The sequence below is a fragment of the Leptonychotes weddellii genome, chromosome 6 (assembly GCF_054177405.1).
Source record: "Leptonychotes weddellii isolate Sample4059 chromosome 6, ASM5417740v2, whole genome shotgun sequence".
NCBI classification, from domain to species: domain Eukaryota; kingdom Metazoa; phylum Chordata; class Mammalia; order Carnivora; family Phocidae; genus Leptonychotes; species Leptonychotes weddellii.
Genome location: NC_138374.1, coordinates 108,020,115 through 108,032,641, shown reverse-complemented (window position 1 = coordinate 108,032,641; position 12,527 = coordinate 108,020,115). Strand labels below are relative to the sequence as shown.

Sequence of the window (12,527 nt, the reverse complement as noted above, 5' to 3'; positions counted from 1 at the left end):
GAGCATGGATGACTGGCTTTCTCTCCTTCTTGGCAGCAGGCTGGATGAGCGCTCAATGCCAGCACCTTTCCCCACTCCAGCCCTGTGGACTGAGAATTCTGGTTTCCTAAATGAGCCCAGGAAAGAGATGAAGGATGGTATACAGGTCACAGGCGGGGGCTCTAGCGTCAAGTAGCTGTAGCTTAACTCCTGGTGCTAAAACTTATTAGCAGGGTGCCTTTGATAACGTTGTCACCCCTCATAATGCCTTGGTTTCCTCATCTGTGAAATGGGGCTAATGATCCTAGTAGCTCTGACCTCATACAAGTTGTTATAAGGTCTGCGTGAGTGTTATAAGGTGCCCGGTGAGCATTCAGGAAAAGGTAGCTGTTATTTTTATTATGAGTTTATGATGAAGAAGTCTGGGCAGAAGTCATGCTAGCTGAAATCCAGAGGAGAAGTGGCTGGTGTGGAGATGGTCCAGCATGGCTGCCTCTCTGCTGGGCCTGTCCGGCTCTTTCCATGGCTCCAGCAGGCTGTCAACACCCTAGCCTGGGTTCTTAAGAGCACACAGGAGAGACTGCCATCAGAACCTCCCAGAGCAGCCAAGGGAGGGGGTCCCAGAGAAGGTACTCCAGGACGGACACCCCCCAGCTGATGGACATGCTTTGTAGTAAAAGCTCCTGTGTCTGAGACTGGGATCAAGAGGGTTCCACCCCGAGTGGCCCCCGAATGAGGACGAGCCACTGAGGACAAGTTGCCAGTATAGAGGGAGCTAATCTTCTGACTCATCCACTTAGTCCTTCCCTGTTGCTTAGAGTTCTCCTGACTTTAGAGGGCAGTGGGACCGACTCTGTGCCTGCACATTTTGAGGCCATCTTGGTGCTTAGCCAGAGACACCTGGATACTGGATTCAAGATGGCCAATGGTCACAGTCTTTTCCACCTTGGGCGTGTATGTGTGTGAACATGTGTGTGCATACGAGTGTGCGCACTCTTCAGGGTGGGCCAGAGCCCAGCTGACGTGCTCTGTGGGGATCTTTGGCCTGGGTAGCGCCAGCTCTCCTACCCGGCATGAATCCTTGCTGGCTCTGTCTTAGCTGATAGTACATTCAAAACCTAATTGTTATCTCAGCAGAGTAACTCCATTATTCATCCTGACACCATCCCCCGTTAGCTGTTTGTTGCAGTGATGTTATATTAATGAGGCCTGCAAATAAATGAACGGGAGATCAGAGTGCTGACTTGTTTCTCAGGAAAGTGAGGTGACATATTTATTTATTTGTTGGGAACTTTGCAGCGAGTCTTTCTGGCCCTGGGCAGGTGGCTTTTGGCCTTTCCTGCAGAGATTTGGTGCAGCCTTACAGATAAATACTTGTAAATGTTCAACTCCCCAATTTCACAAATGCGTTCACAACTGAGAGAATCCAGGAAAGAAAAAAATCTACTTTCAATTATTTGGGCAAATGGAGAGCAGAAGGAATGCAAGAGCAATGGATCATCTCCAACAAATATTGTATCAACTGTTATTTTTGCTTGGTTTTAGAAAGCAATGCACATGGTTTTCTACATTTGGTTTTCTTTCCCAGTTACACATACCTAAGATAGTATTAAAGAGAATTTATGTTCCCTGAGCATAAACTAGTGAAGGATTGGGCAAGTTAGTGACACTGAAAAATTCACAAAGTAAAATCTACAACATGGTCAATGGAGAGATGAGTGTAAAACCAGCCCCCCTACGGCCTGGCATCAGACTGGCCTTACTGGGCAATGTGGCAGGTGAGTTCAGAAACACATAGGAATATTCTTTGGTACCCAAATGGTGATAGGTTCCTGGCCAATCCCTGAGGACCCCAACACTGGAGATTTGCCCCTTGCATTTCAAGCCTGCTTTGCTTATTCTTCTCCCCTGACCTCTATCATCACCTGCAGGTATGAGGCCCCATCCTCTGGGCTCCCATTAGCTTGAAAAGAACGAACCACCAGGCTCCGTAAATTCCAACTTTCACCTCAACCCCATCACCCCACTGATAGACACAACCAGAAACCAACTGGATCAAGTCTGATAACTCTAATAAACATACAAAATTAAAGTAACCTCTATCCTGTACAGGCAAGAAGGGGGTCACCCTAAGTTTAAACATACCCCAAATGCTCCTCCTGCTCCCCCACCACTCATAGGAATAAGTGTAGATCTAATTATGTCTAGGGAGACAGGTGAAGGTCACCTTAAGGCTCAATACAAAGGGTAGCCAATGCTCCCAGTTTTTCTGGCCTCCCCTGGGACCTTCCAAAAGAATTCTGATCCTGGGCACAGATATTTTTGGTACACTTGCAGTGGAGTGAGGTGGAAAAGTGTATAGCCAGGGAAAACCCCCCCATCCCTCTGACCAAGACGGCTGGCATTTTACGGTGGGGAGAGTCTGCACTCTGGAGTCAGAAGGCCCTGGTTTTGAATTCGTTCCGCCACTAACCAAATGGGTGACTCTGGGCAAATGATTTACTTCCCTAAGCACTGTTTCCTCAACTCTTAAATGAAGATAATTCTGGGCATCTTGCAGGATTGTTAGGATGAGTAGGTATGCAAAGGTCCTGGTGCACAGTAGAGTCTGGCTATCATTAATACTCCCAGAACTAGGATGTGGATCATGTCTGTTCATGTCCCTGGCCTGAGGTAAGTGTCCTCATTAGGTGTCAAGACCTGGAACCCCGCTGTAGTTCTCCTTCTAAACAGAGACAACAGCAAAGTGTGTAGATGAGAAGTTTCTGTCCTAGGTCCTTTGGAGGAAGCAGAGTGGCCTGCAGGGCAAGCAGATTCCAGCCTCCTCCAGGTGGCCCATGTTCAGGGATAGGCTGGGGCTTTGCAGTGAGGGACTACACCCCCTGCCTCCCCTCACAGAACTAACCTTTCCATGTGATAGCTTCCAAGCCTAGCACAGTGCATGGCATGCAGCAGTCGCTCATTAAATGAATACTTATTTATTGCAATGCTCTGTTATGGGTTGAATTTTATCTTCCTCAAATTCATATGTGAAAGCCCGAATTCCCATTACCTCAGGATGTGACTTATTTGGAGACAGGTACCTTTCCAGAGGTAATCAAGTTAAAATGAGGTCATTAGTGTGGGTGCTTATCCAATATGACTGGGATCCTTATTTAAACAAACAAACAAACAAATCAGAGACGGACATAAGAAGGAATGTCACACAGAGATGAAGGCAATGCGTCTACAAGCCAAGGAATGCCAAGACTGCTGCTTTCCCAAAGCACCAGAAGTGAGGGGAGAGGCATGGAACAGATTCTCCTCATAGCCCTCAGAAGGGCCCGACCCTGCCGACGCCTGGATCTGGGACTTCCAGCCTCCAGCACTGTGAGATAATACATTTCTGTTGTCTAAGCCCAGCTGACCAACACAGTCACTTTGAGTGGAGACCTCTGTCATGTGAGCTCTAGAGCCCCTCGACCCTTCCTATATTTTTCTCCCCAAACACATATTCGGTCTCTTTTTCCCTTTCTGCCGATGCTGCCCCTTCTCAGCTCATCAGAAAATACTGCTTCTGGGCCTTCCTTTCTAGCAGGTGGCTTGTAACGTCCTCCTCTTTGAGGTCCTAGCAGTTCTGGAAGCACAGCAACGTGGCGGGCCAGGCATCTCATGGCCTCTCCAAAGCTCTGCACGTCTCTTGTCCCCGGGGTTGAACAGGAGACACGTGCACAGACACCGGATGACAGCTAGAATGGGAGCAGCCTGGGATGCCTCTCATGGGGGACAGCATCATTATCACACCATGGGCTGGCTGAGAAGGAGCAGATGCTGGGTCCTGAGGGGGGCTCGAACCTGAAGTTTATGCAGACTGAGCAATTCTTACATCGGCTGTAAGACTTGTCCTCCATGAAGCTGCCACAGGAGGTGGGTCTCTAGGGGTGGGCTTGGTTGCCATGGAAACAGTTGGGTGAGAAGGGGTTAAGGATGAACACAGCTGTTCATTCAACTAAGCTTGAGCCCACTCCTTTCCCTAATGAAGAACTCATTCGCGGTCACACATTGATCTCCCCGCCCCTGGGCAGTTCCGGACCCCACTTGTTTCCAGCATTAGAAATTCTGCTGCCTCCAACAGCCAGCACCGGCCACCAGAGAATCCTTCCCCTTTCATCCCTGAAGAAGGATCTTCATAGTAAATGGCTCTTGCAGATGGGCTTGCACGGACTGGGTACACATTTTGAAGGCAAGGGCCAGAGACAAGGGGGAGGTACATATACAAGGGCACGGATCCCACTGAATTCTGATTATTAAGAAAAAGATCTATGCCAATGTGAAGGAATTAGCCAAGAAAGCCAAGGTAAAGAAAACGAGCTGACTCTTCTTAAAAGTTACTTTTAACAAATGATACATTTTTGGTAACAAATGTCAGAGAGGCACATGAGGTCCATTCTTCCCATTACTGGTCATACTAACTTCCACCACTTGGTAAAAGCAGTGTCTACCAGGTTTCTCCTCTGTAAAGTTTGTTTTTCTTGTTGAGATTAGTATTAGATTGTGGGGAGATGGCTTGAGACTATATAAATACCCTATTTTTCATCATACATTCATTTACTAATTTTAGTATCCATCGGCCATTCTTCCTGAAATAATTATTACTGCAAATCTTGCCAAATTTTCTATTTCCCTAGGTCCTTTAACATTTTGAGTTAGAATTCTAGTAGAAGAGCTTCCTCCTTCCCCCATGAACTATTTATTTATTTGTATCAAGAAGGAGCATAGATTCTTATTTTATTCTATTGCTTATAGTCAATTAGTATCACTTACTTTCTTACTCAGAATTGTCCCAGATTTGGCTACTGGGCCCAAATCAAGTTGACTCCTGTGCACTTTTGACATGTACTCCACATTTTTTTTTTTTTTTTTTTTGATGCTTAACGGACTGAGCCACCCAGGCACCCCAGTCATTTATTTTTAAAAAATCAAAATTTAAAATACAAAGCAGTGTAATAAAATAAAAATTGTACATACTCTCACCACCCAGAACCACCAATTTCTCAGTAGTTTCATATTTGCTTTCATATTTCTAAAAGAATCCACATTTTTGTTAGTACGCCTTGCCATGAGAATATCACCGAAATTAAATTGTGAGGAGACATTAGCCATCTTCAAACCGAGGGATATTCTACAAAATAATTGTCCTGTACTCTTCAATAGCACCAAGGTCATGAAAGACAAAGAAAGACTGAGGACCAGAGCACTAAAGAAACACGCTAATGGAACATCACATGTGACCCCGGGTTGGATCCTCGATCAGGAAAAGGGGGACAATCAATGGGATAATCGGCACAATGTGAATCAAGCATGTATATTACATGGCATTATTGTATAAATGTTAATTTCCTGATTTTGATAATTGTACTGTGGTTATATAAGATGTTAATTTGGGAGAATCTGGGTGAAGGGTATATGAAAGTTCTTTGTACTATTTTTGTACCCTTTTATAAGTCTAAAATTATTTCAAAAATGAAAAGTTAAAAAAAACTGAAGATGACTTTTACAGGGCAAGGAAGGGAGGTTGAGGGTAGGAGCCGCAAAATGAAAGGAGCTATTCCTGATCATAGTGGATGAAATATTCCAGGCCTGGATCCTCCCTCTTGCATGTCCTGCCCTGAATGATGGCCCCTGCATGGCTTGAGACACAGCATGGATTTGTCTCTCTTCCCTGGAGAGGCTCTTTCATTTCTCCACAGCCTCTACTTGAAAAACGCCAACAGGAGACCCCACTGCTTGGGGCCTCCAACTCCTGTTGCTGTTTCACTGGGAAAATCAATTACAGCCTAATTACCTCCAGGGGTTAATTAGCATCATGTCGCTTGGGTGTCCTCTGTGAATGGAGCAGCCCATCAGTCTACGGTCAGTGAGCAGGGGCGACACCGAGGCAGAGATTTCCCAGGGACAAGCCTGCCTTAGGGCTGGGAAGGCGGGGAGTAGACGGGGCCGAGGCAGCAGCTGGGGCGGGGGGAGGTGAGACGTGCTGATGGAAGTGAGTCCCTGCCTGATATAAGCTCCCCTACGCCACAGGCGCAGAGACACAGAGACCGACAAGTACAGCTGCAAGACAAGTACAGGGCAGAGCAGGTTCCAGCAGTTGCGGGAAATCACTGGCATCATCGAGAAGGCATGGAGTCCTGAGCAGCTCAGGGAGCTGGCTGTGTGAGGGCAGAGGCGGGGGCCCCACCAGCAGTCGCTGCAAGCACTTTCGCGGCGAGATAAAGACAGGGGATGGAGTCAGTAGACACTGTCATGGGCCACGTCCAAGAGTAAAATGAAACTGAAGAAGTCTGATCTTTGAGGGGCAGTGTCTCCACGCTCACCGCATCTTCCCATCAGGATGATGAGAACCTAGCTAGCAGGAGACACTCTCCCACCGCGCTGTGCTTCCCCGGGGATGCCCCGCCACGTGGATGGATGGCATCTTCCTGGTCTACCTTAGCTAGGAAGGTTGGACATCGAGGAAGGGGGAGCCCTGCTTCTTGTGCTGCGTTACTTGAGCAATCAGAGACTTTACAAGTAGTTCTCTAATTCCATAAATCTGAGCTTAAATACCAGGTCTGCCACTTATCAGCTGTGTGAACTGGGGCAACCACGCCTCTCCTCTGAGCGTCACTTTCTTCATCTGTAAAATGGAGGTGAAAATATTTACCTCCCACGGTGGATGTGGGATTAAACGAGACGGTGCCAAGCGCACTGAATAAATATCAGTTCCCTCTTCAAATAACCCACCTGTAGGTTAACAACACTCATTTGATCTTGAGGGTTTTCTTTCTACGGATCTGAAGCTTCAGAATGATCGCAGGGATGTTCCAGAAGCTTCTCAATACTCTGTGACATAGGTGAGAGCCAAAGGTGCTTTCTTTGGCTAGAAAGGAAAATGAGCCAGGAAGAGGGGCAGTGCATCCATTCAGGGAAGAGGCAGAAAACGAGCAGCCCCTCACTGCTTTCTTAAATGAGCAGACCACAGTGCTACCTGCCCACACCTTTATTCCCAGTCACCATAAGGAACGTGCAATTAGTTTCAAAGCACAAGTGACATCCGGTGAATAGGAAGCCGTGAAGAGTGATGAACACGTAATGCAACCAAAGTTAAATACAACTATTCCTCTCCCAGGCCATTCAAAACCCGAGCAGCTGCTTTTTCATTCACATCATCTATTCATCTGCCTTTGCAATTTGCTATTCAGGAAACATCGTTTTTTTTCCTAGGATAATTAATTACCTATTTCTTTCCATTAAAATGCACCAACAAATTGGGACAGAGAGTAAATCTTGGGAAATGGCACAGTGGCCAATGTAGTGCCTGCCTTTACTTTCTTCTTCCGCGTTCAACTTTGCAACTCGGAGCTAATTGCGGCTCCTGAAATCACATTTCTGCTGAGAAAAGCTAAACCTGCTCTCTGAAATGTTTACCCACCACGCAGCCAATTTCCCGTCCCCACCTGGCTCTGCAGGCCTGGCGGGGAGGCTGGGCTGGCTCTACCTCCCTTGTGTGCACACGCCCACACCGACGTGCAGGTGCATTCACACACCGGCCTGAGGACACACATCCATGCGCTTGTCACTTACGCCCGGACGCGGGCCATCGAGACGCCCGAGAGAGGCTTCCCACACCCCACATTAAATGTGCGCTACACTTAGAAGAATTCTTCCATGTGAACTCCTCTCCCGCTGCCCACCCAGCCCGGGCCGGCTCCTGGCCACCCTGCCCCGCTCTGGGAACTTGTGGGACTCACCTCGGTGATCTGAGGGTTGGAGCACTTAACGTTGTGGCTGGACCAGTCAAGCCAGGGGCTGGAGGGGCTGATGCAGTGCTGTTGGAGGGTGCACCTGTGCTCGCCGCTGCACCAGCCACACTCGAACTTCCGGTCGGCCTTCAGGCAGAGGCCGCAGCTCTCCCGCTGGGCTGCACACTTGTAGAGATGGACTGCAAAGAGAGGGGGCGACACAGCGGGATTGGAGAGGGCTCCTCCCGACCGCGCCTCTTCTGGGAGGCATGGCGGAAACCGTCCCCGGCATGGGTAACACCGATGATCGCCATCATCCTTGCAAGAATAACTGATGGAGGACAAATACTAAATTGAGCCTCTTCGTTGCCGAAAGGTACTACAGAAAATGTTATTTAAGGGTTCTGGCTCTAGAGCGAGTCATATCAGGGCTTTGATGGTGGCCTCGCTACTTCCTTAGCGATGTGACAGAATGTCACCTCCCTGAACCTCGTTTACTTAATCTGTGACATGAGGATGATCGTTGTTTCGTGGGAGGTTTGAGTGAGGTGCTGTGTCTTAAGTGCTTAGCACAGTGCCTGTAACATACCCGATGGGCCACACAGGCTTATTCTCTTTTCTTTGAGGCCACACTACATTCTTCTGCACTGTCTTTCCTACATGGGGCCCTCATCACAACAGGTAAGGACTGATTTCCCCATTTCAGGTAAAAATGAAGCTCAAAGAGGTACATATGACTCTTCTTAAAGATTTTTATTTATTTATTTGAGAGAGACAGAGAGAGCACAAGACGGGGAAGGGGCCAAGGGAGAGAGACAAGCAGACGCCCCACTGAGCGGGCTCAATCCCAGGACCCCAAGATCATGACCTGAGCTAAAATCAGACTCTTAACTGACTGAGCCACCCAGACACCTCAATATATAATGACTCTTGAAGCTTGCTAAGGTTAGTGCCGCAAGCTAGGATGGTGCCATTCCAGCTCTCTGTGCGGCTAGACTGTAGATCCTGAGAAGAGAGGGGCATGCCCCCCATACACTGGGGACTGGGTGGTCTGGGAGAGAGGTTAGCTTGGCTTCAAGAAAGGCCAGGTGGCTGGTAAAGTGCGGGCAGAACTGAGAAGGAGAGAGAGTCGACACAGTCCTGTTCATGGCCCCTTCAGTGGGGGGTGACATTCCCACAGAGGGCAACCTAGCTACTTAACAGGTCACTTTTGGAGTTTGCAGACCCTTGGCCTTTGCTTTGTCTCTTACTGACTTAGAAGCCCGGGGCACGCCAGGCTGCAGAACTGTGTTTTGGGAGCCTGGGACTTCGTTGTTGCCTATTGATGTTTTGAATTCAGAATCCTGAGTAGAATTCTCCAGAAGTAGAATACTCAGAGAGTCATTTTCAACTTTTCTGGTCAAGCAGACATGAGCTTTCAGGACTGGGGGGTGGGGAGGGGCGTGCCTGTGCTGGAGATCAGGTATGGGCCTCAGGGGAGGGGCATATTTCTATTCCTCTATAGGGTCCTCATCCTGTTCCTCTGCTCTGTCAAGTGTCCCTCAGTCCCAGCTGCAGGGACTACATTTAAACGTCCTCATACCTACGGCTGGTAGAGGGCAGGAAATGGGAATCTTAAGACGAACAATTACAGAGTGAGCATTTATTAACATGCACAAATGGTGCACACCTCATTTGGTCTTCATGCTGACCCCAAAAGGAGAGCATCCCTTCCTGCATTTCCCAGGGAAGGAAACTGGGATGAAGGCAGGGGCAGTATGTAGTCTGAGTTCCCCCACCTATAAGTGAAAGCGCCAGGATTTGAGCCCTGATTTCCTGGTTTCTAGGACCCAAGTCCATAAGTACCGTGGCCGTCTCCACCCAACACGGTGCACAGCCTCCAGAAATGGGCTCTCAGAGGCACGAACATGGAGATGGTGCTACCTGGGCACTCCAAGATGTTGAGCGCCACCAGAGAGGGCTCTCATGTGACAGCCTGGATGTGGCCGTTTTCCTCTATGCTCCAGGTGCAAAGGCCACCTCTGGGAACCAAGCCCAGATCCTCAGCAGGGAGGATGTCTATCTCTCAGCAGTGGGGAAATTGGGCCGGGGTATAAGGAGAAAGACAGCAGAAATCTCCCTGGTTCAGTTTCTCTCTCCAAGCCTAAGTGGTGTTGATTTCCATGCCAGCGTGTGGGTGGGGGCCTCTGGTGGCTCTGGTCCTCTGTCTACACCCATGGGTGACCCTCAGGCTGAGGGAGAAGCTGGGGCAGCCCTAGCTACTTCAAGTGTAGTGAGATGTGGCTCATGGTGTGAGGAGAGGCGTCTGGAGGGCAGAAGGCTTGTCGTCCCACAGTGGCCCGAGCTGCTGGAAGGACAGTGGTGTGGTCCAGCACGTGAGCTCTGAGATTGGACATCCTTGGTTCGGATCCTGGCTCTTACTTTCTGATTCAGCCTGGTTTTTTTTCTCTGCCTGTCCTTTTTCAGCTTTATTGAGGTATAATTGACATAAAGAAATCAGAAGGTATTTAAAGTATATACTGTGATGATTGGATATACATATACATCGTGCTAGGGTTCTTCCCATTTAGCTAATTAACATATCCATCACTATATATATATATATATATATAGTGATTAGAAATATATATTTAGGTTGTACTCTTTTAGCAAATTTCAATTACACAGTGCAGTGTTATCAACTATAGACACTGTGCTTTGCACTAGGTCCTCAGACTTTATCCATCTTATAGCTGAAAGTTTGCACCTTTTTAACAACCAACCCCTAGCAACCACTTTTCTAGTCTCAGTTTGTATGAGTTTGACTTTTGTTTTTTTTTTTTAAGATTCCACATGTTTGTCTTTAAAGGCTGGAGTGCCTCGTGAATTTGCGAGTCATCCTGTGTCGGGGCCAATGCTAATCTGTGCACTGTTCGGATTTCTGTATATGTGCTGCGGGAAGTGAGCACTCCTGGTCCGTTTCTTAAACTCTTTGGGTCTCAGTTTCCTTATCCATAAAATGAGAATAATACTAGTACACACGTCTCGGGGTTGTAATGAGGATTAAAGAAAACAATCTCAGAAAATCACCGAGGGAGTGCCTACCCACAGCGAGTACCTGTCACATTGCAATTGCTTTTGTCCCTCTGGAGAGCAGAGGGGTGTGTTGATACTTGCTGCGCGGAGGGTGATGCTGACCTGGTGCGCGGGGGGAGCTGCTCGTGAGTTTGGAGGACGATGAATGAGGGTGGCCCTCACGGAGTGTCCCTCCTGGGTCAGCCCAGCTCCTTGCTGAGCTTCCCTGCAACAGTTGTGGGCTTGCGTCCTCCTGCCTGTCCCCCATCCCGACCCTAGAACCAGGGGCGCAGCCTCACAAACCTTCTTTGTGCAGCAACGGGACCAAGGACAGGGGAATCAGACCCTAATTGGAAACAGATCTCTATTTCCCTGGAAACTGGCAGGACGTTCCTGCTTGCTGCTTTCCTAGGTCAGGTTCTGTAGATACTTCAAAGTCTTCGGGAGCCAAAGAAAAACGTGATGAGCCGGCAGCCGCCTGGCGGATGCTCTGTTTGTAATAAAACAGGGTTCCCAACAGGACTCCTTTGATGGCTCCAAATGTTGCTTTAGGATCCTCTGAAGAGTTCCGCTGACAGAGGGAGTGTATTATTCATGGCACAGCGGCTGGCCGGCTCTGATCCCTCAGCCCCAGTCTTTCCTGGGGTCACAAAAAGATCAAAACTCTACCTGGAAGTAGCTGCTCACCTTTCAGGTCCTGTGGGTTGTCGATGATGAAATTGCCATTCCACACCACGGCGAAGTCCACGGCCAGGTTGCTGATGTCCATCCCATCGTACTGGTACTGCGGGGAGAGGGGCATGGGGTGCATGGCTCGTGAGGCTCCCTATCACAGGGGGTCAGGGATGCTGCAGGCATCTCGGAAGACCAGGACTACAGCAGGAGAGAAACCAGGGGCTCTGGCTACCTCTGGGCTGAGAAAGGAGCAGAGGGAGAATCCGGGGAACCCCATTTGCTGCTGGAGTGATGTCTACGGCACCCTCCCCCTGACTCCCAGTCACTAATGCCAAGCGGATCCCGCCCAAACCCCTTAGTGTGGTGCTCAGTGCCTCCCGTAATCCAAATTCAAACTCACTTCTCCAACCTTCTCTTCCACTGCCCTCCTACAGAAAGCTCTGAATCCACCTGTCCAGACGCACCCGCCCCAGCGCCTCTCTGCCTCCTTTCAGCTCACATCTCCTAAGGAACGCCTCTCTCTCCCTAGGGCCTCCACCCTTCAAGCTGCCTGTGTTCTTCTGGTCCAGCTCAGACTCACCTTCCCCAGAGCGTCTTCTCTGACATCCCTCCCCCAAGCCTCAAGCTCCCTGTCCCTCAGCATTGCCAGTTTCTGTCTCTCACTTCCTGAGAGCTGCTCTGCATCTTTTCACGTACAAGTCCAGTCTCTCTAGCAAGTCCACGTCCTGCTGTGCGAACCCCACCAGAGCCTTGAGCAGAACATATGCACAACAAACAGGGCTGCAGCGGCAGGTGGGCTGGGCACCGCAGGGGTCCTCTGGCTGCACGTGAGCTTTACTTTGGCCAACAGTCCATTACGGAAAGAGCTCAGAGCTTCTGGGCACAGATCTGACCAGGCCGACCATGAAAGGCCTCAAGCTGTGGCCAGGAGTCCACTCTCTCTCCCATGCTGGTCTTCAGAAATAGACCGTCTGGTGGCCCAGCCCCTGCCCTGCCCCTCGGTGAAGAAGGCCTCTGGGAATCCCCTCCCGAGAGACCTGGCCCACCCTGGCCACTGAG

The 12,527-nt window shown here is 49.2% G+C and overlaps 2 protein-coding genes across 2 annotated transcripts in view; one reads left to right on the top strand and one right to left on the bottom strand.

Moving 5' to 3' along the window:
* The window catches only part of PLXNA2 (plexin A2), a 210,468-nt gene that overhangs the window by 47,230 nt on the left and 150,711 nt on the right, over positions 1-12,527 (bottom strand). Inside the window, exons 11-12 of the mRNA XM_081824896.1 lie at positions 11,481-11,577; positions 7,749-7,939 (exon numbers count right to left, since the gene is read on the bottom strand). Coding sequence (XP_081681022.1) covers positions 7,749-7,939; positions 11,481-11,577 — 288 coding nt within the window. The remainder of the gene's footprint in view (positions 1-7,748; positions 7,940-11,480; positions 11,578-12,527) is intronic.
* CR2 (complement C3d receptor 2) overlaps positions 1-12,527 on the top strand; it is a 436,172-nt gene that overhangs the window by 372,156 nt on the left and 51,489 nt on the right. The window lies entirely within an intron of this gene.